Raw genomic sequence first — 27,595 nt, forward strand, 5'->3', positions numbered from 1 at the left:
ACATCAGAAAGACAGGCAATATTCAGTATAATGGAATATCGCTAACAGAAAACTATTTTATTTTTTGGAATAAAGTACATTTCAAAGTATTTACTAATGCATTCTGTTGCAGAGGAGAAAAACAGAAAATTCATCAAGACTCTTTTTCTGTTTATTTCTGGGCAAAGTATCTGTTTGAGGTAGTTTCTTACTTAACAGCTACCAGCAAAGGAAAGCACAGATAATATTCACAAGTACATCAGAATTCAAAAATCACTATTTCATAGCAAGAAGTCAACCGAACTCCATAAAGTAATACTTTTAATCAAGGTGTAAAGGTTATTTAAATCAACAAATAATTAACCTTAAAAATATACGTGGAATCATAGGGCACTATCAAGAAAGTGAAAAGATAACCCACTAAATGGGAGAAAATACTTGCAAATCATTATCGCTGATAAGGCTCTAATATGCAGAATATATAAAGAACTCTTTAGAAACTCTGTACAAACTTCCAAATATAAAATAAACAAGTCATAGGGATGTAATGTACAGCATGGTGACTATAGTTAATAATTGTGTATTGCATATTTGAAAGTTGCTAAGAAAATAGATCTTAAAAGTCCTCGTCACAAGAAAAAAAATACTTTTTCTTACTGTGAATGTGACAGATGTTAACTAGACTTATGGTGGTGGTCATTTCACAATACATACACATGAAACTAATAATAATATTATATGTTAATCATACCTCAATTTAAAGAAATAAAAGGACTTCAAACTTGAAAAAAAAAAAAAGAAGTTGGGGAGGGGCAGACACTCAGAGGCACAAATCAGTGACTGAACCAGGAAAACTCTGAAATCAGGTCATTAAGTCACATTGACACCGTTGTGGCCTGGAAGCAGCAATCTGTAAATTAACACCTGGAGCTGAGCTGAGATGGATTAGAAGCAATGATGTGATTTGATGTGAAGAGGGAATATGAAGTAGTGTTCAAGGCTCCAGAAAGAAGTAGGGGTTACAGAGCTTAAAATCATCCTATGGGTAGGCATGGGGCATGGTATGTTTCTCAATGGTGGATGTTATGGATGTTGTCTGGTTCCTTTGGCTTAAAGGATTAAAAAAAAAAAACAAAAAAACCCTCATAACTCAACCATAAAAACTGTAAATACAGTTTTATATCTTGCTTTTTTTACTTAACACTATATCAGGACCATTTTCCCACATCATTAAAAAAAAATCTTCATAGCATCTTTAATGGTGACAATGAACTTTTATTCTTAAAAATTACATGAAGAAGAGTTATAAGGAAATATTATGAACAGCTGTATGCAACAAATTAGATAATCTATATGAAATGGGAAAATTCTTAAAAAGACACAAACTTCTGAAACTGACTCAAGAAGAAAAAGAGTATCTGAATAGACCCGTAACAAGAAATGGAATTAGTAACTGTAAAGGCTCAGGCCTCATGAATGTTACCAAATGTTTAAAGAAGAATTAATACCAATTCTTCATAAACTCTTCCAAAAAACAGAAGAGAAGGGAACACTTCCTAATTCTATAAGGCCAGTTAACACTCAAACGAGACACAGATATCAAAAGAAAACAAACCTGCATATCAATATCCCTTATGAGTATTGATATAAAAATTCTGAACAAAATACTAGTATATTGAGTGCAGCGACATATAAAAAGGATTATATACCATGACCAAGTGGGATTCATTGCATGAATGCAAGATCTATTTAACATCCAAAAGTCAATTAATGTAATAAATTCATATTAATAGAATAAAGGACAAAACCACATGACTGCCTCAAGAGACATAGAAAAGGCATTTGAGAAAATCCAACACCTATTCATGATTAAAATCAACAAACTGCAGGTAAAAAGGAACTTCCTCAGTCTGATAAAGGGCATCCACAAAAAACCCACAACTATCATTATACTTAATAGTGAAAGACTGAATGCTTTCTCCCTAAAATCAAGAACAACACAAAGATATCCACTTTCACTATTTTTATTCAACATTGTATTAGAGATTCTACCCAGGTAAATTAGGCAAGAAAAAAGTAAAACTATCTTATTTGCAGATGATATGATCCTGCATATAGAAAATCCTAAGGAATCCACACACACACACACACACACACACGAAAAACTATTAGACTAAAAAACGAGTTCACCAAAGTTGAAGGATAAAGATCAATACACAAAAATCAATCATATTCTATACATTAGCAATGAATAAACCAAACTGAAATTAAGAAAACAATTCCCCTCACAAAAGCATCAGAAAGAATAAAATATCAAGGAATAAAATTACAAAAGAAGTGCAAGACCTGTAAAATGAAAAATGTTTTTAAGTTGTTGAAAGAAATTAAAGAAGATCTAAATAAGTGGGAAGACATCCCAAGTTCATGGTTTGCAAAATTTAATATTGTTAAGATGGCAATACTCCCCAAACTGATCTATAGATTCAATATAATCGCTCGCTAACAAAAATCCCAGCTGCCTTTTTTGGAGAAACTGACAAACTGACCCTAAAATTCATATGGAAATGCAAGGGACCCAGAATAGCCAAAACACTCTTGAAAAAGAACAAAGTTGGAGGACTCACACTTACTGTTTTCAAAAAATAAAGAGCTACAGTAAACAAGATGGTGTGGTACTGGCATAACGATAGACACACATCAATGGAATGGAATTGAGAATCCTAAACAAACCTTCTTACACTTATGCTCAACTGATTTTTGGTACAGGTGCCAAAACAATGTAGAAAGAATATTTTTTTCAACAAATGGTGCTGAGACAACTGGATATCCACATGCAAAAGAATGAAGTTGGAACTCTTCCTCACACCATATACCAAAATTAATTAAAAAGTGAACCTAGGGCTTCCTTGGTGGCGCAGTGGTAGAGAGTCCACCTGCTGATGCAGGGGACACGGGTTCGTGCCCCAGTCTGGGAGGATCCCACATGCCGTGGAGTGGCTGGGCCCGTGAGCCATGGCCGCTGAGCCTGCGCGTCCGGAGGCTGTGCTCCGCAACAGGAGAGGCCACAACAGTGAGAGGCCTGCATACCGCAAAAAAAAAAAAAAGTGAACCTACGCTGGAGGAATACGTGTAAGGGTAGAAGCTCTGCTTCTGGTGGTGGGGTCTGGGGAAGGGGCAGTAGGCCATCTGAAAAGGTGGTAAGAAGCACCTGAAGCAGCCCAAGAAGCAGGCCAAGAAGTTGGATGAGGATGATAAGGCATTCAAGCAGAAACAAAAAGAGAAGCAAAAGAAACTTGAGGCTGCAAGGAAGGCCCTCCTGGCGACAGTTGGAATTAAGAAATCTGTCAAAAAGTAAGCTGTTCCTTGTGCCAGAGGCAATGGTGATCCTTAATTCCATTCCTGTTTAAATAACTGGATTCCCTGCCATAACATCTGTTGCCACCTATAGTTAGAATGAAGTGCTGTCTTGAAACCTGCTATAAATTTAAGAACAAACTTTTGTTAAAGTATAAAAAAATGAAATCATACAGTGGTTCATCTTCTCTTTAGTTCTTCTCATTCGGCCATTTCTACCTTAGCTGTGAGGTCAGAGTAAACCCAGCCCAGAATCCTGCCAAAGTCTGTTCTTCAGTCTTTGTTCTAGCTCCAATTCTATAACACTCAGAATTAAACCAACTCATCTGGGGGAAAAAAACTATCACAGATCTAAACATCAGAGCTAAGGCTTTGACATTAGAAGAAAATGTAGGAGCACTTTTTCATGATCTAAAGTTAGGCAATGATTTCTTAGATATGACACTAAAAGTATAAGCAATAAAAGAAAAGAAAAGATAAACTAGACTTCATCAAAATTGAAAGTTTCTGTGCTTCAAAGGATACCATCAAGAAGTAAAAAAGAAAATCTACAGAATGGGAGAAAATATTTAGTAATATTTAAAATACGATCATTACTATTGCTATTATTTTATTTAAAAAAATATATATATTTTAATATTTTAGTAGTATTTTAGTAAATATCATATAGCTGATAAGGGATATTTATATATCCAGAATATATAAATAACACATACAAATCAACAATAAAAAGACAAAGAACTCAATTTTAAAATGAGAAAAAGATTTGAATAGATATTTCTCCAAAGAAGATAAATGAATGGCCAATAAGTATATGAAAAGATGCTTAACATCATTAATTACTATGTTTAATTACATAAAAACCACAATGATATAGCACTTCACATCCTCTAGGATAGCTAAAATGAAACAGACAATAACAGGTGTTCATGAGGATGTGAGGATATTGGAATCCTCATTAACTGCTGATGGGGATGTAAAATAGTACAGCACTTTGGAAAACAGTTTCACACTTCCTCAAAATGTTAAACATGTAGTTACCATATGACCCGGCAACTCCACTCATAGGTATATACCTGACAGAAATGAAAACATAGGTCCATACAAAAACTTGTACATAAATGTCCATAGCAGCATTATTCATAGTAGCCAAAAAGTGGAAACAACCCAAATGTCCATCAACTGATAACTGGATAAACAAAATGTGGTTTACCAATACAATGGAGTATAAGGAGGAATGAAGTACTGATTCATGCCACAAGATGAACGAACCTTGAAAACACCATGCCAAGTGAAAGAAGCCTATCACAAAAGACAACATATTGTATGATCCCATTTATATGAAACATCTAGATTTTGCAAATTACATGGATACAGAGAAAGAAAAGCCAGGCATTTTTTAAATCAACATTTAAGATTACTAAGTAAATGCTATTTATAAATAAGTCAAGGCCCTAGTAAAATGCCATACCTTGCCACATTGCTTGTAGGAAATTCCCTTTTGGTTACAGTACTCATAGATGAGGGCTGCGCCTTGTACACATAACTTAGCTTTCAGAGATTCAGGTTTATAATAAATTCCACTATGTATGACACCACTGTTATGTCCAGTCTGATGAATAGCTATGGAACAAGAGAAACAGGTTAGGAGAAACTACATGACTCATTCAAAACTTAAGAAGTGGGGGAATACACTTACAGTTGAAGCTATTAGAGACCGCTATTTAAAATTCTGTCTGAGTTTGTTCTTATAGTCAGAGCACTTCTAGCCTCCCGTAGCAGCCAAGCATGGTGTCTGTGTCACATTCCTCCAGCCCATCTCTGACTTCCGCTACAACTTTGGTGCACAAACCGCCCCCCTCACCACAAGCAAACCGCTTCAAGGGTCCACTACAGCTCTCTGCCTTCTGCTCCAGGGCCTTTTCTAATATTTGGGGGCACAGGGACTCAACACCCTATGGACAATCCTCAACCAAAGGGACAGAAGCTGATGGATAAATGAGCACAATCCTGGGAAACATTAGGTAGCTCCTCGAGGGCTCAGTGGAATTAAGCTCCCAGCTGCAACCTAGATAACGCACCCTCACAAGGTTTTTCCTCCTTCCCTGTTTACTCTCCCCACCTCCTCACTCCTGCCTCCTCGAATAACCTTGAAAAAAATCACCTACACCCAAATCCTAGTCCTAGACTCTGCTTTCTAAAGAATCCAAACTGGGACACTAACATCGACATTCAGCATGAAAGATGTAGAACTGACAAAATGAGCAGGTGCTCAGGTTAAGCAACACTGAGAACATACATACCTAAATCTTTCTCCTTTTCCAGAACACCAATGGAAAGAGCTGGATGTCGCAGGATGAGCGCTCTGGCAGAGGCAAGCCCCACAATTCCGCCACCAATAATGACTACATCAAATGAGCTTTAAGAGAAAGCCACCTTTAAAGTAATGCATGTTTACAATAGACTTTATCAAACTTGACAGTTTCATCATCAACCGACAAAGTATTAATTAGTAATCATTAAAATCAAATGTTTATTGGGCTTTGTGACATTTGGCTTTATACTAACGAAGAAACCTTTAAAAGTCACATGCATGTATAATCAGCTACAGCCAGCAGGCAGAGTGGCTAGTTGCCCAAGCTGCTCTAAGTCTCTATAATACTCTGCCCAACCTGGCTACATCAGTGGTTACTCTGTTAACTATCACACTCTCTCCTCTACCATCTATTCGTTAAAAATTCAGGTGCAATATTCTTGAGGATAAGTTAACATTAAGTCTTTAACACCTAGTGTACAAAAATTCATAATTTTTTTATTCTGCTGAGAAGCAAACAGTCAGTGAGAACATCAAACTTAAGGAAATAAGTGGTCCAGAACGGGCTCAGAACCAGTTTTAGCCATAACTCTGATTATATAATCATTTAAAAAATTAGAAAGGGTATGTATAGTCTACCTAAATCTAAAATGAGAAGCTTAAAAGATTACCACAAGCACTGATCTCGTGGTCAACAAATCTAGGTTTTACAGGAACGTGGCCTATCTTGCTTCTTCACCCCATTTATTTTTTTCACCCCCTCCTGCATTATATTATTTCGATCTAAATCTTAAACATCATCTGTAAATATTTCAATATGTTATTTCTAAAATGGCTCTTTAAAAACACACACACAGGGCTTCCCTGGTGGCGCAGTGGTTGAGAGTCCACTCTCCCGATGCGGGGGACACGGGTTCGTGCCCCGGCCAGGAAGATCCCACATGCCACGGAGCAGCTGGGCCCGTGAGCCATGGCCGCTGAGCCTGTGCGTCCAGAGCCTGTGCTCCGCAACAGGAGAGGCCGCAACAGTGAGAGGCCCGCATAACGCAAAAAAAAACAAAAAACAAAAAACACACACAATGTCATTATTCTAACCAAAAAATTCAGTTTTTAAATATCATCAAATATTCACGATAAAACTTTTAGAAGAAAACATAGGAGAAAATCTTTGGTATTTAGGGCTACTTGAGGAGTTCACACCAAAACCATGACCCATAAAAGAAAAAAAAATGATAAACTGGACTTCATCAAAATTCAAAACTTTTGCTCTGCAAAAGACTCTGTTAAGAGGATAAGAAGACAATGAACAAACTGGGAGAAAACACTTGCAAACCATATATCTTACAAAGGACACATTTCTCAAATATATATTAAGAACTCTAAAAATAAACAACTCAAGACTTCCCTGGTGGTTCAGTAGTTAAGAATCCACCTACTAATGCAGGGGATATGGGTTCGAGCCCTGGTCCGGGAAGATCCCACATGCTGCAGAGCAACTAAAGCTGTGCACCACAACTACTGAGCCTGCGCTCTAGAGCCCGCGAGCCACAACTACTGAGCCCGCGTGCGACAACTACTGAAGCCCGCGTGCCTAGAGCCCATGCTCTGCAACAAGAGAAGCCACCACAATGAGAAGCCCGCGCACCACAATGAAGAGTAGCCCCTGCTCTCTGCAACTAGAGAACGCCCGCGCACAGCAATGAAGACCCAACGCAGCCATAAATAAATAAATAAATAAATTTATTAAAACAAACAAGTCATTTAGAGAATAGGCAAAAGATATGAACAAACATTTCATCAAAGAGGACAGATATATAGATGGCAAATAAGTACATGAAAATATGTTCAATATCTTTAGTCATTAGGAAAATGCAAACTAAAACTACAATGAGACATCACTACACCCCTATCAGAATGGCTTTTTTTTTTTTTTTAAAAATGATAACAACAAACGCTGGTGAGGATGAGAGGAACTGGATCAACTCACACGTTACCGGTAGGAATGTAAAATAGTACAGCCACTCTGGAAAAACAGTATGGCAGTTTCTTAAAAAACTAAACATGTGCTTACTACATGTCTTAGCAACTGCACTCTTTGGCATTTATCCCAGAGAAATGAAAACTTACGTTCCTACAAAAATCTGTACATAAGTGTTCATAGCAGCTTTATTCATAATAGCCAAAAACTGAAACAGCCCAGATACCATTCAACTGGGGAGTGGTTAAACAAACTGCAATACATCCATATCATAGACTGCTACTCAACAATTAAATGGAACCCACTATCAACACAGGCAACACCTTAGATAGATCACAAGGACATTATGCTGCATGAAAAAAGCCAATCTAAAGGGTTACATACTGTGTGATTCCACTTATATAACATTTTCAAACTGACAAAATTATAGAGCTGAAAAATAGATTCGTGGTTGCCAAAGGTTAGAAAGGGTGGAGAAATGGGATGTGAATATAAAGGGGTAGGTAACACAATCTCTGTATTGATGGAACATTTCTGTTTCTTAATTGTGGTGGCAGTTACACAAATTAACACATGCTGTTAAATTGCATAGTAACACACACAAAAATGAGTGCATGTAACAGCAAAGGAAATCATAAACAAAATGAGAAGACAATCCACAGAATGGGAGAAAATATTTGTAAATGATGCAACCAACAAGGGATTAGTCTCCAAAATTTACAAACAGCTCATGTGACTCAATATCAAAAAAACAAACAACTCAATCAAAAATTGGGCAGAAGAGCTAAATAGAGATTTCTCCAAAGGAGACATACAGATGGCCAACAGGCACAAGAAAAGATGCTCAACATCGCTAATTATTAGAGAAATGCAAATCAAAACTACAATGAGATATCACCTCACACCAGTCAGAATGGGCATCATCAAAAAATCTACAAGCAATAACTGCTGGAGAGGGTGTGGAGAAAAGGGAACCTTCTTGTACTGTTCGTGGGAATATAATTTGGTACAGCCACTATGGAGAACAGTGTGGAGGTTCCTTGAAAAACTAAAATAGAACTACCATATGACCCAGCAATCCCACTACTGGGCATGTATCTGGAGAAAAACATGGTTCAAAAGAATACATGCACCCCAATGTTCATTGCAGCGCTGTTTACAATAGCGAGACATGGAAGCAACCTAAATGTCCATCGACAGATGAATGGATAAAGATGTGCTACATATATAAAATGAAATACTACTCAGCCATTAAGAAGAATGAAATAATGTCATCTGCAGCAACATGGATGGACCTGGAGATTATCATACTAAGTGAAGTAAATCAGACAGAGAAAGACAAATATCATATGATATTGCTTATATACAGAATCTAAAAAAAATGATACAAATGAACTTATTTACAAAGCAGAAACAGACTCACAGACTTAGAGAACAAACTTATGGTTACCAGGGGCCAGGGTCGGGGGAGGGAGGGAGTTTGGAATTGACATGTACACACCGCTACATTTAAAACAGATAACCAACAAGGACCTTCTGTATAGCACCGGGAACATTGCTTAATATTCTGTAATAAGCTAAATGGGAAAAGAATTTGAAAAAGAATAGATACATGTATATGTATAACTGAATCACTTTGCTGTACACATGAAACTAACACAACATTGTTAATCAACTATGCTCCAATATAAAATATAAATTTAAAGAAACATGAATTCACTTGAAATCAGATTTCTAAATTGTGACACTGAAATCAAGAAGTCAATGGAGCATTATTTTCAAGGAGAAAAAAAGGACTTCTAACCTAGAGTTAAACTATCTCTTTTATTTTTTTTTTAATTTATTATTTAGTTGTTTTTATTTTTGGCTGTCTTAGGTCTTCGTTGCTACACACGGGCCTTCTCTAGTTGCGTTGAGCGGGGGCTACCCTTTGTTGCGGTGTGCGGGCTTCTCATTGTCGTGGCTTCTCTTGTTGTGCAGCACGCGTTCTAGGCGTGTGGGCTTCAGTAGTTGTGGCACATGGGCTTAGCTGCTCCACGGCATGTGGGATCTTCGGTGCCAGGGCTCAAACCCATGTCCCCTGCATTGGCAGGTGGATTCTTAACCACTGCACCACCAGGGAAGCCCAAACTATCCCATTTAAATATGAGGATTCAATAAAGATATTCTTGGGTAAACAAGGCTACAGGAACTTTAACATGCAAGAGACACTCCTAAAAATACTCCTGGACCAAAAATCAATGAGTTAACAACTCAAGAAGTTAAATATAATAAAGAAAAGCAAACATATATAAACATGTATATATAATATATAAAACATATATATAACAAAATATAATAAAGAAGAAAAATCTTTTATTTGAAAAGATTTATAATGTAGACAAACCTCTGGCAAGAGTAATGGGGGAAAAAGTGAGATGACACAAATAAATAAAACAGAATAATAAAGAAAACATACGTAAAGACACAACAAGGATCTTAAACATAATCAAAGAGTATCATGGAGATCTATATGCTAATAAATTTGATAACATAGATGAAATGGGGTGGGGGACTCCTCGGGCAAAATTACTGAGGCATAAAGAAATAGAAATTTTGAATCAATCACTATAAATTAAAATAGTCATCAAAAGCTTTCTACCTAAACACACACACACACATACATTTTACCAAACTTTCAAGGAACGGATAATCTCTATCATCAAAGATATTCCAGAAAAATTTAAAGGGTTGAGAACTCCCTAACTCATTTTATGAAGCACATATGAACCAGGTTCCAAAACTGGATAAGAAGTACAAAGAAGCATCTTCTATACCAGTAAGATCCAACTGAAAGAATAATATAAAATAAGATACTATTTACAATAGCAACAAAGTAATAAGGGAATCAAAGAATTAACCTAAGAAAAAAGAACTTCACAGAGAAAAATTTTAAACTCTATTAAATAACAAATGAGGGACTTCCCTGGTGGCGCAGCGGTTAATAATCCACCTGCCAATGCAGGGGACACGGGTTCCAGCCCTGGTCCAGGAAGATCCCACATGCCGCGGAGCAACTAAGCCCGTGTGCCACAACTACTGAAGCCCGCGGGCCTAGAGCCCGTGCTCCGCAACAAGAGAAGCCACGGCAATGAGAAGCCCGCGCACCACAACAAAGAGTAGCTCCTGCTCTCCGCACCTAGAGAAAGCCCCTGCGCAGCAATGAAGACCCAATGCAGCCAAAAAAATCAACAAATAAACTTTAAGTAACAAATGAGTATGCATAAATGAAAAGATATGCCAAGTTCATGGATGGGAAAACTCAAAATTATAAAGAAGTAAATCTCCCCCAAATCTATCTACCTAATTTCAATAATATTTTCAAAATAATATTTTAAGATACTAAATGTTATATAGAATAAAGGTCTATAAGTAGTAAAGCAATTTAAAAAAAACAAACAAGTGCAAAACTTCTAAAACTGATGAAAATCTGAATAAGGCCGGTGGATTGTGCTAATGTCAATTTCCTGGTTTGATACTGTTATTACAGTTATGTAAGGTGTTGCTGGGGTAAATTGGGTGAAGAAGGGTACATGAGAGCTCTCTGTTCTTTTGCAACTTCCTATGGATCTATAATCATTTCAAAATAAAAAGTATAAAAAGGAAAAATAAAAAGTATAAACAAAACCTTCACTAACCTTACCTTTCTTCCCTTAAAAAAAGGTTCCCAAAAGAGCTGTCTACAAACCCCCACGATGAATCACAAATCCTATCCCACTCTAATCCCCTTCCAATCCACTAATTCACAGCAGCCAGAATCAACTTCAGAAACATCAACATTTAATCACTTCTTTAAAACCCTTTAAAAGCCTCCCAGTGCTCTTAGAATAAAACTTCACGTGTATTTAAAACAGAAACTGTGCTGTGATGTAGCCCCTCTCCGATGTCATTCCACACCATCTCTGCTCCGCTAAGCTCTAGTCACACTCATCTTGCCCACATTCTAGTTCCCGAAACAGCCAAGACCTTTCCAGCTTTGAAACCTTCGCATAAACCATTCCCTCTACAGAGAGCAGAGAAAAACAGTAGTGGCGAATGTGGTCTCCAAACTTCAAATCACAGGGCGCTGAATTTTGCAGGGTTTAATTAGCAACTAACTGAGCTGCTTCTCTCAGGGGCAACTCTATGCAGCATGCGTGTGCCAGGAACTGATTGATATAAGACTGGTTTTAGATCTTCCAAGTAACATCAGGAAGGCCAGCGAATAAACAGCATATTTGATTGCTTACAGTGTGTTAGGTCCTTTAATCCTCAAAACGACCACTTAACGCGAAAGACTAGGATCCTATTCACAACTGAGCTTTTAAGGAGCTTAACTAACCCGCCCAGAGTTGAATAGGAAGTGGTGGGGTGGTATTCAGAGCCAGAACTGTTCTTGACCTCTACCCAACACTGCCTTTCTTATTCTTTTCCTCTCGCCCACAAACCTACAGATGATCCAAGCAGGTAGCTCCTGGCACCATAGGTTGGAGCCCGGGATTCACAGGATCCCGACCCTCTCCCACGCCGAGGACAGGAAAGTAGCGCAAGGGCAGAGGTCCAGCACGAGGCACCTCTGAGAGAAGCAGCGCAGACCGCGGGGAGTCGGGCCAGCGGCTACTCACCTGGTGCTGGCTCTGCGGCCACCTTGGCACAACAGCCAGGGCTTCCCCGGCGCGGGCGCGCACGCCGCGGAGAAGCCCCCGGGAAACCCCCCGCGGGCCAGTCCGCAGACACTGCCTAGGTAACGTAGCGCTGGCACCATCGCCTGCGCCCCCTCCCCTGCCTCAAGCCCCAGGAGCCGGCCCTTGAGCCCTACTCTACCCAGGTCCAGGCGCTCTCTAGCCCCGCCCCCAGGCAGAGGCCAATGAGGGGCGCTCTTTCGCCCCACGTGAGAGCAGCCGCCAGTGGCCAATGGACTCGCGCGGCGGAGGGCGAAGGGCAAGCCGGCGCCGCCGTAGACGCTGGGGACGCTAGCTCGCTCCCTCCTTTTGACGCTGTGAGTAGAGGAGCTAGGCCCCGGGTGGGGCGGGTCTAGGGTGGTGGTTAGCCTCTGCCCTTTCCCTTCTCCCATCGCTAGGCTGACTGAAAATCTGGCCCACCGAGTCGGGCGTCCTCGATCTTCACCGCCGAGCGGACTCGGGGCCGCGGAAGAAAGTCGGGATGATTATGGTGAAAACTGTCTTTTGGGCAAGCCCAGCGGCCTCCCTTCCTCCCGCCAGGCCCCGCCCCTCTCGACCCCGCCCCGCGTCACTCGAGGCTCCGCCCCTCTCAACCCCGCCCCCCTCAGCCCCGCCCCGCGTCACTCGAGGCTCCGCCCCTCTCAACCCCGCCCCCCTCAGCCCCGCCCCGCGTCACTCGAGGCTCCTTTCAGGGCACCGCGATCTCCAACCCGGCTCCCACCCAGTGGAGTGGCCACTGGAGGGACGCTCGCTGTCCAGCCCTAGCCCTCTCCGGACGGAGGCTCTGTCATGGCAACGCCTGACAGCCTGCAGTCTTCTGGACTTCCATATATGTGGCTCCTGACGTGCCATTCATTCATTTATTGGTCCTGTAAATATTGAGCACCTAAATGAACCAGACGTCTCGGTCTCTGACATCATTTAGCAATCTGTTTCCTTTTTAAAAAAATCCTGGACCGAGATATATTTTTAAATATGCTGTGCGGGCCTGGGAACAGCGACTCACCTGTGCAGGTCACTTCACCCCTGTTTATCTGTAAAATGAGGGAAGTGGACCATGTAATGTATGAAAAACCTGTGTTAAATTACGTGATCCTTTATCACCATGCCTAACTAACATTTATCACCATGTTTAACTAACATTTGTTCTCTCTGCTTGTTGGAAGTTTTTTAATTTTTAGGGTCAGGACAGCTGAACAAAAATAGAATCATTTAACTTTATTGCTGGAAGGACTTATTCTTGCCTGTGTGAATTTGGCTCCAGTTATTAGTCGGGTAGCTTGGGGAAGTCACTTCACCTCTTTGCCTCAGACCCTTCTCTGTGAACTAGGAGTAATAGCAGGATCTCCTTCATGTGGATTACACGAGATAAGGCTCATCAGATGTTAGCACAGTAAAGTGCTCGATAAAATGATGGCTTTTATTATGTTTATATTGGTTTTATCACCTGGACAGTTGTACATATTTTCTTTATTTGCGAAAATAATGTGGAATGTTGCCTGCTTGTTCATCACAAATGAAAAAAATAAGAAATGGTTATTTTTTTAGTTCAACTTTTTAGTTTTAAGCTAATCGTAGATTCCCATGCAGTTGTAAGAAACAGTAGAGATCCTGTGTACCCTTTACCCAGTCTTCCCCAATTTTTTCCCCCAATTTTTTACATCTTGTAAAAGAATAGAACAATAACTCAACCAGGAAATTGACATTGACACAGCCCATGGATCTTACTGAGATAACCACAGTTTTACCTTTGTGCATGTATTTAGGTCTGTATAGTTTTTATCACATGTGTAGGTTTTGTTTTGTTTTGTTTGGCCGCGCCGTCGGGCTTTTGGGATCTTAGTGCCCCGACCAGGGATTGAACCCCAGCCCTTGTCAGTGAGAGCTCAGAGTCCTAACCACTGGACCACTAGGGAATTCCCCACGTGTAGATTCTTGTATCCACCACAGGCAAGCTACAGCACAGTTCCATCACCACCAGGATCCCTCGGTTGTCCTTTTATAACTACACTTCTCTCCTGCAGGGCACCCTCTTCCCCGTTCTAGTCTCCCTTTCTAAAATTTTGTCATGCCAAGAATGTTACATAAGCAGAATTACACAGTATGTAATTTTCTGGAATTGACTTTTTCACTCAGCATAATCCCTTGAGATCCATCCAAATTGTTGCATGTATTGATAGTTCATTCTAATTGCTGAGAAGTATTTCATGGTATGGATGTACCACAGCATGTTTAACCATTCACCCATTGAAGGACATCTGAGTTACTTTTAGTTTTTAGCTATTTCAAATAAAGCTGCTATGAAAATTAGTGTACAGCTTTTTGTGCGAGCCTGTTTTTGTTTTTCCGGGATAAATGCCTAAGAGTCCAATTTCTGGGTCATATGATAAGCACATGTTTACTTTTGTAAGAAACTGCCAAAGTGTTTTCCAAAGTGGCTGCACGATTTTACATTCCCACCAGCAATGTTCAGTGATCCAGTTCAGTTCCTCTTCAGTGTCACCAACTTTTGGTACTATCACTATTTTTTATTTTAACTGTTTCATGGGATGTAGTTGATTTGTTACTAGGTTGAGTACAGAATTATACAGTTTTAGGGTCTGTGGTCAGGCTTTCATGGGTCAGCCCAGAATAGTGACTTTTTTACTACTCTGTGATTTTGAGCACGTGCTTCTGAGTTTAGCAAAGTGAAAGAACTCAAAATACACATGCTCTTTTTGTAAAATTTTCTCTGCTTACCTTCTCCCCTAGGCTTGACTGTACATTAATTTGTTTCATTTAGATAATCTCACATCAAGAGCTCACCTTACATTCATTCACCCTGTAATGTCTTTGGCTAGAGACATTTGTGTTCTAGCCACCACCCTCCTCAGCTAAGAATTCGTGTTCATCTTCCATCTAGGTCAGAACCTATGTGAAATTAGTTCAATGAGTGTCAAGCAATATTAGCCTAAGAGTGGCTTTTGGAAACTTTGCTTCTCATTCCTAAGCAATTGCTCTGCTGTTCTATTTCACTAGACTCTAGACACCTCAGGAATAAGAATTGGCATCAATAATGGATGAATTTGCAGTGAAGTGGGGTTATAATTTGGGGAGTAAAAATGCCCCAGTTCTGACATCACCCACCCCTCTCTTCACACTTTTACTGCCCTCAAGAACAAGTTGGCTAGTTCAGTCTTTTTGACCACTAAAATAGCCAACGTTTTGAATAGCCCACCTAAGTAATTATGTCTCATATGTAAAAAAAGAACTTCCATTTTTTAAAAAAAACTTGTTTATATGCAAATTGGGGGACTCTCCATATCCTATTTTGAGTCACACATTAGAGGTCTGGTCTTCTCTAAGTCGTGAACATATAGCAACTTTTAGAAACATCTGTTACAAACTTATGGCTCTAAGCTGTGTTATGATAGTAAGAAGAATTTTAAAAATAATTTTAATTCCTAAATTATTTATCACAGCGGTAATTTAGTAGTGGTTATTTTTTAACTTGCATTTCACTTGTTTAATTTATTAAAGCTAAATTCATCAACTCACCACCAGAGGTCTCCTCTTTCCCTCTAGAAAGCATTCTCAGAGGTAACTGCTTGAATTCATCTGAAATTCCTAATATCAATTAACAAAGTAGCAGTTGAGAATGCAAAAACCTACCAATTAGTTTTTTTAATTTATTGCTAAATAAAAACTTAATTTTCATGTTTAAATTATTTTAAATATAATATCTAATATTTTTAGAGATCATAAGCTGAAGTAAATTTGGTTTAATCTTTCCCTTAAGCAGAAATACAAGGTGGGCCAAAATGAATCAAGTGAAAGTACTTCAATTTTCACAAACCTCTCTAATTTACCCACTTAATGAGTTTCCTTGGTTTCTGCATGAAAATGTATCACCCATTGAAGATTATTAATTGTCAAATATTTATTAAACTTGCATTAGGGAATGGTGCTGTGCTAGGTGCTAAGAAAAATGGAAATGAGTAATATGTGATTCTTGCTCTTTCTTTTGCCCTTCATACTTTTCTTTTTTCTGCCTAACTGGAAACTCTTAATCATCCTTTGAGACCCATCTCAGAAGACACCTCTAGTATGAAGCCTATCCCTCACTCCCTTCTCTAAGCTCTCACAGAACTTGTCCATACCTCCATTAAGACATCGTGTTGCATGTTATTCATTTGTTTATATGTCATCTATACATATATGGTATATATACTACACATTCTATGAGGACAGGAACCATGTTTTTCTCGGTCTCTCTCCTGTGTTGTTTTGTTTTGCTTCTGTCTTGCCATTGAATCTCTTGCACTAAGTATAGCAGACATTCAATATTTATTGCATGATTGAATGGATGGATGGAGATGGCATTTGAGTAAGGTCTTGAGGTTGGGGAAGATTTCCATAGGATTCTGGGGGGCGGGGAGGGATGGTAAATGGAGGGAACAGCCTGAGTTGAAGCTGGAAAGCCCAGATTTGTAAACAAGGTTGGCAGCCAAAGGAGTTACTGAGATGGGCACAGGTGGAGAGAGATTTAACCAAAATGTGGGAGGAAGTAGCAGGGGGAGAAGTTTGCAGTAATGAAGGCAGAGTGATGATGGAGAAGGGATAAAGAGGCTAGTAGATGGCCCCAGGGTTCTGTCCTCAGACCTCAGCTCTCTTTGTTTTACAACCCAACATCCTTGGGCACTTCCTCAGCTCTAAGGTAGTTCCCACTCAGGCCTCTTTCTAGTCTTCTTCTTTTTCCTGAGTTCTAGAACCATCCAATGACTGAGGAAAGAGCCCTGGACTAATAAGAGAGAAAACTAGGTTCCAGTGTCAGCACTGCTAACAATTAACCATGAAACATTGGACAGGTCCCTTGAAACACATGCATTTATTAATACCCCACCTTGTTCCAGAAAGGATTTAGGGTGTCAGCAAGTTACTTATTATCAGGGCTTAAGTTTCCTCATCTCTAAATGACCCTCAATCTTGATGCTGCTGTCTAATATTCCTGAAGCATAGTTCTAACCATGCCAGTGCTCTGTGCTAAAGTCTCAATGATTCCTAGCCACCTGCAGAAGACAAACTTTCTGGCTGATCATGGGAGACCCTTCCCGATGTGACTGTGTACATTGTCTCCCTCCTCTTCTCATGACCCCCATGTGCTGAGCCAACTGAACTACAACATGCCTTAAAGGTTCCTGCCTCAGCTTATCACCTGACCTACATTTTCCTGGCATCTTTGTCTATTGAAATCCTTGTGTGTCTTTAACTCTTTTGAGGTCTTTTCCAGGTTCTATCATTTATTTTAACTACCTGGTAACTTGTTTTAGCTCACTCCACCCTGCATTAAATTGTCAGCTCTTCAAAGGCAGAGACCATGTTTCATTTATCTTTGTTTTCTCCCCACCTGGCACACTATCAGAGAAACTTGAATTGAGATAAATCAGGTTGAGACCCAATTCCAAAATCGCCTTCTCAACTCATAGTTATGGGTTTTTACAGCTGGAAATCATCTGAGCAAATCATCTCATTTTACAAATGAGAAAACCAAGGGTCAGAGAGGTGACGTTACTTGCCCAGTCTTTCCCAGCTGCCCTGTACAGCTCTTGCTTTGCACTGTTCTGGGGACACTACTTGCAGCCTTGTGATAGGAAGATCTGTTTCCACGACTCCTCTCCTTTTCTGGACGTAAGTGTCTTAACCTTGACACATTGCTCCTTAGGTGATTTTAGTTTGTCATTTTGGTACTGGAAATGTAGATTGGGACTGGAGCTGGTTTCAGTAAATTTGTAGATGCACTGCCTGCATGGACACCAGGTGGCACCACTGCAGGCTGACTCCAATTGAGGAGTGAACAAGTAGAAAGAACAATGTCCAAGCTGGAAGGAACCATAGAGACCATTCAATTCAGCCTCTCATTTTTGCAGCAAAAGAAACCAAAAACCAGACAGGAGTAACTTGCTTAATAACTATTGAGTGGCAAGTGAGTCATCAGCTTTATCAGCACAAGAGCACTGACTCTGAAGTTGTAAAGTCAGTTGCCGTATGTATGGGACTCTGATTGCCAGCGGATGATCTAATATGAATACTGTTTTATGTGTCTAGATCAAATGATGCTGTTTGGAAAAATTTCCCAGCAGTTCTGTGGCTTAAAGAAACTCCCAAGGTCACGTGACTCCCGATACTTCTGGGGCTGGTTGAATGCAGTGTTTAATAAGTAAGTTTAACTAAAGTGAAGAAATGTGGGAATTGTTACAGCTTGATGAGTTCCCAGTAGCTAATCTGGTTATTTCTTGTGTTTCAAATGTTTTTCGTGTCGTGCATGCAGTACGATCCTAACTTTCTTTTAAAGCAAATAAAACATACAAGCACTGAATAAAGATCAGAAAAATAGATTACAGACTATTAACTGTCTGGGTTACAGGACTTAAGTGATTCTTATTCATCCTTTCAATGCCTTTCAAGTTTTCTGAAATGAACATTTATTACTTTTGTAATCAGAAAAGCTCAGTAAATGTAATTTTAGAATATTTTATTCTATGGCTTCTTAAGGGATGTAGTTAACCTTTTGAATACCATCAAGGGAAATCAAGGTTTTAAAAAGTTGGTTGGGGGACTTCCCTGGTGGTGCAGTGGTTAAGAATCTGCCTGCTAATGAAGGGGACACGGGTTCGAGCCCTGGTCCGGGAAGATCCCACATGCCACGGAGCAACTAAGCCCGTGTGCCACAACTACTGAGCCTGCACTCTAGAGCCCGCAAGCCACAACTACTGAGCCCACATGCCACAACTACGGAAGCCCACACACCCAGAGCCTGTGCTCCGCAACAAAGAGAAGCCACCGCAATGAGAAGCCTGCACACCACAATGAAGAGTAGCCCCCGCTCGCCACAACTAGAGAAAGCCCGCATACAGCAACGAAGACCCAACACAGCCAAAAATAAATATATAAATTTATTTTAAAAAATAAAATAAAATAAATAAAAAGTTGGTGGCATGCTTAGAAATATCATTTTGAAACTGACAAAACTAACCTCCTTGTTGCTTAATATAGCATTAATACCACTAACTAGAGAAAAGGGCATATGTTAAAATTAATATCACTTAATGACATTCATTTGAACAAAGTTTCAAAATTATTCCCTTTTTAATCTTTTGTCATTAATAAAAATGATAACCAAGTGTAGTCATTCATTCAAAACATAGATACTGAGTACCTCCTGGTGTGAAGCTATTGTGCTACATACGAATCAATGAAGACTCAATGTCTGCCTGATAAACTCACATAAGAATAACATGCCTTGACAGAGTTCACTTGAAAACAAAAACAAAAGCAAAAAAGGTAGCAGGTAGAGCCATCGAATGTTTTCTTTACATGGATTTCACTAATATATTATCTCCCTCCTCATCATGTGAAGTGAAAAGTGGTTGCTATTCTGTATTTACTTTGGTGAACATAGTTAAGAAGCTAGTGACTATAGTAAAAGCTACCGGCTTTTGTTCTCTTGCCAACAGAGTGGATCATGAACGCATCCGGGATGTTGGCCCTGACAGGGCAGCGTCCGAGTGGCTGCTGCGCTGTGGGGCTCTGGTGCGCTACCACGGCCAGGAGAGGTGGCAGAAGGACTACAACCACCTCCCAACAGGCCCTCTGGACAAATACAAGATTCAGGCAATTGATGCCACTGATTCTTGTATCATGAGCATTGGATTTGATCACATGGGTAACTCCCCTATCATTTGTTATGGGAAATGCAGGTGATTTGCAGTGACGTTTGGTTGCAGTTGACTCACTATTATAGTCATAGGTGTGTCCTTTTTGCCTTTTTCAGTCCAATCCAGCTTGTTTCTTCCTGCGTATGATATTTATTTTTAAATTAAATAGAGGTTACAAATACCTTCCTCTCCTTTCTCCCTGCACTAAGCTTGTCTCTACATGCCTTTATTCTGTGCTTTATTGACTTAAAATTCAAGGCCTTGTTTGTCAAATTTTCTTTGTCAAACTTCTGTCATTGAGAAACGCTCACGAATGTAGAAATAATTATATCCACACAGCTTCTGCTTGTGTGGGCATTTCTTTTCTCCAGTGCATTGGGCATCTGCAGAATGGCCCTGTCTATCAGCACAACCTGTATAGTGAATACCTTGTATGGTTAATAGGGTGACTAATCGTTACTGTTTTCCTGGGGCTAAGAGGTTTCCTAGGACTTAGGACTTCCAATCCTAAAACGAGAACAATTCTGGGCAAACTAGGATAGTTGATCATCTTAATGGTAAAGCAGGTTCTTAAACTGTACTTTTTTTCCCCCAGAAGGCCTACAGCATGTTGAAAAAATAAGGCTATGCAAGTGTCACTATATTGAGGATGACTGCTTGGAGAGACTTAGTCAACTTGAAAATTTACAAAAAAGCATGTTGGAAATGGAAATAATTTCATGTGGGAATGTCACAGACAAAGGTATCATTGCTTTGCATCATTTAAGGTAGGTGGTCAGTGCCAAAATGGAAACTTGATAATGTTAAGGTGAATAATCGGAATTTAAAACAGTTGAGAGGTGGTCTCTTTTTTTTAATTCTGAAAAATATAATTTATGAAAATGACTTAACTGTCAGCTATAATATTTTAAAAGTTTAAATTATCACCCTTAATATGTTATGGTTGTATTGCATTTTTTAGGGAGCATCTTTTTAAAAAATTGACCTACATAAAGCACCTAGCAGGGTTCCTATTACAGAAAGCTTTCAATAAGCACTAGCTATTATACTTCCTCCCCATCTTTTAATTTCCCCTATGTTCTGCCAGTAACCTCAGCACCACAGAAGGCTGAGAAATCTTAAACATTAGAACCAAAAGTACTAGATTGTTTATCTCTTACATTAGTTGAGGCTTTAAAGCTTCACCTTTTAATACACACTTGGTTCCTTTAAGAACTTTCCCAATTTCTTTTCCTTCCTAGGTTAAGATTCATATTTTTAAAATTCAATTTACCTAAACTAAGAACAAAAACATGAAACCGTCCACCCATTTCTCCCACTCCCCACCCTGTGCCTTTGGCAACCACCAATCTGTTCTATGTATCTATGAGCTTGCTTATTTATTTATTTTTAGCTTCCACATATAAGACATCATACAATATTTGTTTCTCTCTGACTTATTTCACTAAGCATAATGCCCTCAAGGTCCATCCAAGTTGTTGCCAATGCAGAATTTCATTTTTTTATGGCTGAATACTACATCATTGTATACATATACCACATTTTCTTTACCTAATCCATCAACGGACGCTTAGGTTGTTTCTGTATCTTGACTATTGTAAATAATGCTGCAATGAACATGGGGGTACAGATACCTTTTCGAGTTAGTGTTTTTGTTTTCTTCAGGTAAATACTGAAAAGTAGAATTGCTGGATCATATGGTAGTTCTGTTTTTAATTTTTTGAGGAACCTCCATGCTGTTTTACATATGACTGCACCAATTTACAGTCCCACCAACAGTGCACAAGGACTCCCTTTTCTCTACATCCTCACCAACACTTATTTCTAGTCTTTTTGATAATGGCCATTCTAACAACAGTGTGAGGTGATATCTCATAGTGGTTTTGATTTGCATTTCCCTGATAATGATGTAGAGTATCTTTTCATGTACCTGTTCTCCATCTGTATGTCTTCTTTGGAAAAATGTCTATTCAGATATTTTGCCCATTTTAAAAATTGGATTGTTTGGGGGTTTTCCTATTGAGTCGTATGAGTTCTTTATACATTTTGGATGTTAGTTCCTTATCAGATATATGATTTGCCAATATTTTCTCCCATTCAGTAGGTTGCCTTTTCATTTTGTTGATGGTTTCCTTTGCTGTATATAAGATTTTCAATTTGATGTAGTCCCACTTGTTTATTTTTGCTTTAGTTGTTTTTGCTTTTAGTGTCAGATGCAAAAAATCATCACCATGAGTGATGTCGTATTTTATATTTAACATACAAAGGAGTTCTATGCCATAATATACATAAAATATTTGGAAGAATTCAGCAGCATTATTAATGTAATTCAGAACAACTAAACTATCCAAGGTCTAGCTTAGTGCCTAGCATGAATTTCATTTAAAGTAGTACTCTAAGACTACCGTTCTAAAAGTCATTTTGAAAGTGTAGGATGATATGAACACATTCTGTGTGTAGCTTTTTTAAGTCAATAAAGCAAGTTTATTTTTAATGCTATGAGTAAAGGCCAAATTAAATTAACTTTAAAAAATTTCTCTTCCAGAAACCTCAAGTATTTGTTTTTAAGTGATCTTCCTGGCATAAAAGAAAAAGAAAAAATTGTCCAAGTCTTTAAAACATCACTGCCTTCTCTGGAACTAAAATTAGACTTGAAGTAAAATAGTAATATTCAGTAAGTGTCTTATTTCAATATAAAGTATCATGTGCAATTGTTGATCCTAAACAGCAACAAATATTACATAAACATCAACAGAACTATAAGAATGTTATACCAAAACATTCTAGCAGAGTCCATCATGTAGAAAATAAACATTCAGATGTGATTCACTAAAGTTACTAAGTTAGAAGTGAGAATTTAGGTACATTAAATCATTTTAAGAAAAATGCAAACCAGGTACCATTTTAATTCTTATATAGTCCTTATTTTATATCAATCCTATATAAATATCTCTTGATGTAGATATTTAAGAGTTCTTGAAAATGATTTAAATGTACAACACAGATATTCTTTATTTTTAACAGTAATTTGTTACATTTTACTTTAAAGTTTTTGAAGCATGTTACTATAAATATACAATTATGAAAAACTGAAAGCTAAATTTCAGATTCACTGATGGAGTCAATTATGCAAAGTAGTCAGAGGTTGCTGGGGCATTCATATTGCTTCCCAGGATTCGCATGCATTTGTCATGATCCTGCATTCCTGTGCTCTTTATACCATACATCCTTTCTCTGAATGAACAGTTTCTGGCTAATTTGTCTATTTTGTAGGCTTAGTCTAGTGTCTTATTAAAACTAGACATGAATACCTGGCTGGATTTAAATAGCTTTGCTGATTGCAATAGAACAGAGGAAACAATGATGAAGGCCAGCAGAGCTATACTTACTTTCTGCTTAAATTAAAAAGCTGCTTCAAACAGAAAAATTTAACATGTCAGTTAGAAACTAATTTGTATTCCCTCATATATGTTGGATAGTACTTCCCGTGAGCTCAAGGGACATCATAAGAAGTATAAGCACTAAATTCACTTTACATCTAGAAAGCAGTGATAAAGAATATCATAAATACGTATAAACAGATCTTTATTTTTATCTGCTTCAAATGGTCCTGATTCTATTATTGTTGTTTATATGCCAACTTGTTTGTGGATTTCTGTATGTTTGGTTTGAATATTAATCTGTTGAATATAACCTTGACTGGAGTTAATTTTAAAATAAACACTTTCTGTGATGCAGCATTAAAGTAGAAAAATGAATTTTACTTGTGTTAGGAACCAGCTTATGTAGATAGCACATACCATAAATGATGTACTGTTTACTAACATAATTGCCACTGTCATTTTAAAAATCAGAAAATAGTAAATAAAAAAATGATAAGGATGTAGAACAGTCTCATGTGAAACAGTGGTGATTCCATGCTGAAGAAAAGATCACAGATATGGTTAAATTAAGTATAAGCATATATTTAATAGAACTCATTAGACACAAATGACCACTTCTATCTCAGCCTTGTTTGATTACTATGTGATGAAGCAACTGATTGACCACAGGTTAGTCTGGAGCTACTTTTCTACTCTGAATGGTATTCCTTAAAACTACTGGATAAATTAGGGAGTTATAGTCATCTGCCCCGTCAGGTACACAGTTGGGGGTAAGGAAAAAAGGAAAAACACAAAATGTAAACTATTAGCAGAAGCTGGATGTCCTTCTTTGTCATTTGAATCAAGTCTACATAACAAGAATTAGATTATACTGTGACTAGTATTTAACCCGCTATCAGCTCTATGCAAGAAGCTACATACATTAGGAAGCCTCAGGATATCACTAAACTGGCTGGGGTAGCCAAAATTATTGAACAGATGCCAGAATTTGGTGGATTACTTAACAGTAAGTGAATAAGGTCAAATGCTGTCATGAAGAAAATTAACATAGCAGTAAACTGAGAATGCAGAAGAAAGGTTTTGAAGATACAGTAAAATACATCTTCAAAAACCGTGGCTGAGGACTGCTAGGAAATAGCAGCACATCAATCAAAAATGGGGTTGAGCAATAAGAAGCAGACATCAGCTTCATATTGCCCTTGTGTCCAGGGGACAAGGATGAAAAAGCTTTTTGAATAGGAGCAATAGGCCAAATCAAAGCTAGTTATATGTTGTCATTTTAAGTATCACTGTACAAAGCTAGGAATTCTCAATAATATCATTTTGGTCTATTTTCTTATTAGTTAACTTTTAGTTGTTAGGTTGGTATATACACACACATATATATGTGTGTGCACTACAGATATACACACATACACAGTAAAAAGATATTTCAGGGAAAACATCAGCTTATAACCTTATGTCTTTTATGACCCAAGTAAAAGCTCATAAGCAGTTTCTTCCAAAACCCAGATCACTATAGTCCTGCCAGTATCTCTGTCTCCAAGTCTGAGGCTGAGCTGGAGAGAATGAAGTACTAATTACTTTCAGGCTGGCAGGCCCAGTTCCTGTGAAGCCTGTGGATCTTGTTCTACCCCGGGTCAGCTGCCAAGCTTCATGCCATTGTTTGCAAGGGGAATTGGGTGAACAAGTGTAGATGGATTATAGTAAATCCATCTTGCCTGCAAAAATGACTAAGATGCATCCTTTACTAAAGATAAAGACCAAAGTATATGTAAGAAATGTCTATAAACATATCATTAAATATATAAGCATGTAAATTATAGTCTTTTATGATAATCCATATGATTTTAAATATTTTAAACATCTCATATATTCAAAAAAGTTTCAATATATAAAAATCAAGAGCTAGAGCAAGCAGGAAATGGAATTTTAAACATTTTGGTTTCAAGAACCTTAACTCTCCTTAAATACGATGAGAAAATCTGAAAAGGCAGGAGATAGGACTCAAAGCAACAGAGATCCAAGGAAACATATATGGGCATTCTGTAATCCATTTTTTCACTTGTTGCGTATGGTGCAATTGAAGCATAAATTTTTTTATCTCTAATTTTGCTGGAGGTATGGGCGAGTGCAGTAGATAATTTATATTCTGTCCATAAGCTCAGCTACTTAGATACAACAAAAATAAAAGTGAAAATCCAAAGAAGTTTTTCCTTTCTGTTCTGGACACCATCGTCAAGCATGGAACACTGCCTCTGGAATTTCCCTTCACGTATTGCCAAGTGGCCTCCCCCAGTTAGTTATGTTTTCTCCTGATGTTTTTTTCAACATTGTGATTGCTTTCAATCAAATATATGTTTTATTCAAATTAATGATCAATTCTTTTTTTGTTATCCATCTCCAAGCTCTTTAAATGTTTGGAAAACGGTAGTTAAGTTTCGTGGTGTTATAGTAGTACTTCTTGTTATCCAAAGCTGGGAGGACGCTGCTGCTAGTCAGCTGAGGTAGGTACTGCAACTGAAAATATGAAACACAGAATTACGTTCAATGCCGTACACATTTTTCATTATTGCTAACACATCCAAAAGAGGTAAACAAACAACTTTTCCAGCACAGAAATACTTTTTCTGCACAGAATCCAGGATCTGAGAAAGGATAAAATGTTTAAATTTGGTCTCTGCTCAGGGGTGGAATTGAAGGATGTGGAGCTCACCCCCTCCCATAAATTTGGTCTCTGCTTTTTCTTTTCAATATTTATTTTCTATTATAAAGCAAAACATGCACATTAAAGGCAATTTAGAGAATATGAAAAAGAAGGGAAAATCTACATGTTAACATTACTGGGAAAAAGCATAGATTCATGGGGGTTAAGAGCTTGCTGGGACCTTAGGGATCATTTAAGCCAGTATCCTGTCTTGTAGTGAAGAAAACTGATGTCTGGAGCACTCAGGTGATTTGCCCACCTACTACCTTAGTTAAAAAGGCAAAACTGCTCCTTTCATGCTGCCAGAAAATGTTTGAATTTATCGTCAATGTCAAATGAAAGTAAGGGAACACATTTTTTTTTGTACAGTACTATATGGCCTTAGGTATCTGAAAAACAAGTACTTTTAAATCAAACAATTGGGACCTACAAGCAACACACAAATTAGTTGGGTTCCCCTAGTCTTTCAAGTAAAAATATTTCCATCAAGACCCTCTTTTTTTTTTTTTAATTGGTGCCTATTTCAGTAGCATTTATGGGCAGGTGGCTCATCCTGAGGTTCTAGTCACAACTCTGCTACAAGTCTCACTTTCTGCCATTGACAATCCACTTTAAGTTTTTTGGGGTTTTTTTTTGGCTGCATTGGATCTGTTGCTGCGTGCGGGCTTTCTCTAGTTGCGGTGAGCGGGGGCTACTCTTCGTGGTGGTGCACGGGCTTCTCATTGCGGTGGCTTCTCTTGTCACGGAGCATGGGCTCTAGGCGCATGGGCTTCAGTAGTTGTGGCACAGGGGCTCAGTAGTTGTGGCGCACGAGCTCTAGAGCACAGGCTCAGTTGTTGCGCATGGGCTTAGTTGCTCTGAGGCATGTGGGATCTTCCCGGACCAGCGCTCTAACCCATGTCCCCTGCATTGGCAGGCAGATTCTTAACCGCTGCGCCACCAGGGAAGTCCCACTTTTTTTTTTTTTTTTCCGGTACGCGAGCCTCTCACTGTTGTGGCCTCTCCCATTGCGGAGCACAGGCTCCGGACGCACAGGCTCAGCGGCCATGGCTCACGGGCCCAGCCGCTCCGCGGCATGTGCGATCCTCCCGGACCTGGGCACGAACCCGTGTCCCCTGCATCGGCAGGTGGACTCTCAACCACTGTGCCACCAGGGAAGCCCTAAGTCCCACTTTTTAAAGTTTTAATTCCAGTTTCTTTAAAAGAAGGGATGAGGTTTTCTAAAATCCCCTGTAATTCAACGGTTCTAAGATTCTTGAACACAAAGAAACAGCAAGATAAGGGGTAACTCTGAGGGGAAAGTCTATTTCCAGTCTGTTTTGCATTAAAAGCATTCTTAATTTCATAACTCTGGTCTTTTAGGGCCCTGGGTTTCATGCTGTACCTGTTCATAATGGACCGTCCACCCTCTTCTCTCCTCCAAACCTCACAAACACCACCCAGGTGCGACTCAGCATACTGGGCAGAGGAGGCTGCAAAGGGAAAG

The 27,595-nt window shown here is 38.8% G+C and overlaps 3 protein-coding genes across 10 annotated transcripts in view; 1 reads left to right on the top strand and 2 right to left on the bottom strand.

Moving 5' to 3' along the window:
- The window catches only part of L2HGDH (L-2-hydroxyglutarate dehydrogenase), a 51,087-nt gene extending 38,589 nt beyond the window's left edge, over positions 1 to 12,498 (bottom strand). Inside the window, exons 1-3 of one of the 2 annotated variants that reach the window (XM_030854911.3) lie at positions 12,269 to 12,498; positions 5,637 to 5,752; positions 4,805 to 4,956 (exon numbers count right to left, since the gene is read on the bottom strand). In XM_030854911.3, coding sequence (XP_030710771.2) covers positions 4,805 to 4,956; positions 5,637 to 5,752; positions 12,269 to 12,408 — 408 coding nt within the window. In that variant the 5' untranslated portion in view covers positions 12,409 to 12,498. The remainder of the gene's footprint in view (positions 1 to 4,804; positions 4,957 to 5,636; positions 5,753 to 12,268) is intronic. The other variant, XM_070044960.1, reaches the window with a different exon arrangement.
- Positions 12,499 to 12,544: 46 nt separating this feature from the next.
- Positions 12,545 to 25,853, top strand: DMAC2L (distal membrane arm assembly component 2 like). Of its 3 annotated transcripts, XM_030854920.3 has the most exons (5): positions 12,545 to 12,642; positions 18,410 to 18,521; positions 19,819 to 20,027; positions 20,615 to 20,786; positions 22,565 to 25,845. In XM_030854920.3, the coding sequence occupies exons 2-5, from the start codon at positions 18,415 to 18,417 to the stop codon at positions 22,677 to 22,679; spliced, it is 603 nt and encodes a 200-aa protein (XP_030710780.1). In that variant the 5' UTR covers positions 12,545 to 12,642; positions 18,410 to 18,414; the 3' UTR covers positions 22,680 to 25,845. The 3 variants fall into 3 exon arrangements, with proteins under 3 accessions (XP_030710780.1, XP_030710783.2, XP_060150779.1); XM_030854923.3 differs by lacking the exons at positions 12,545 to 12,642; positions 18,410 to 18,521 and having other exon boundaries at positions 19,522 to 20,027; positions 20,618 to 20,786; positions 22,565 to 25,853; XM_060294796.2 differs by lacking the exons at positions 12,545 to 12,642; positions 18,410 to 18,521 and having other exon boundaries at positions 19,528 to 20,027; positions 22,565 to 25,850.
- Positions 23,648 to 27,595, bottom strand: part of CDKL1 (cyclin dependent kinase like 1) — a 63,522-nt gene continuing 59,574 nt past the window's right edge. For all 5 annotated transcript variants that reach the window (XM_060294793.2, XM_060294794.2, XM_060294795.2 and 2 more), the window contains one exon: positions 23,648 to 25,922. In XM_060294793.2, coding sequence (XP_060150776.1) covers positions 25,815 to 25,922 — 108 coding nt within the window. In that variant the 3' untranslated portion in view covers positions 23,648 to 25,814. The remainder of the gene's footprint in view (positions 25,923 to 27,595) is intronic.

Source organism: Globicephala melas, chromosome 2 (assembly GCF_963455315.2).
Source record: "Globicephala melas chromosome 2, mGloMel1.2, whole genome shotgun sequence".
Taxonomy (NCBI): domain Eukaryota; kingdom Metazoa; phylum Chordata; class Mammalia; order Artiodactyla; family Delphinidae; genus Globicephala; species Globicephala melas.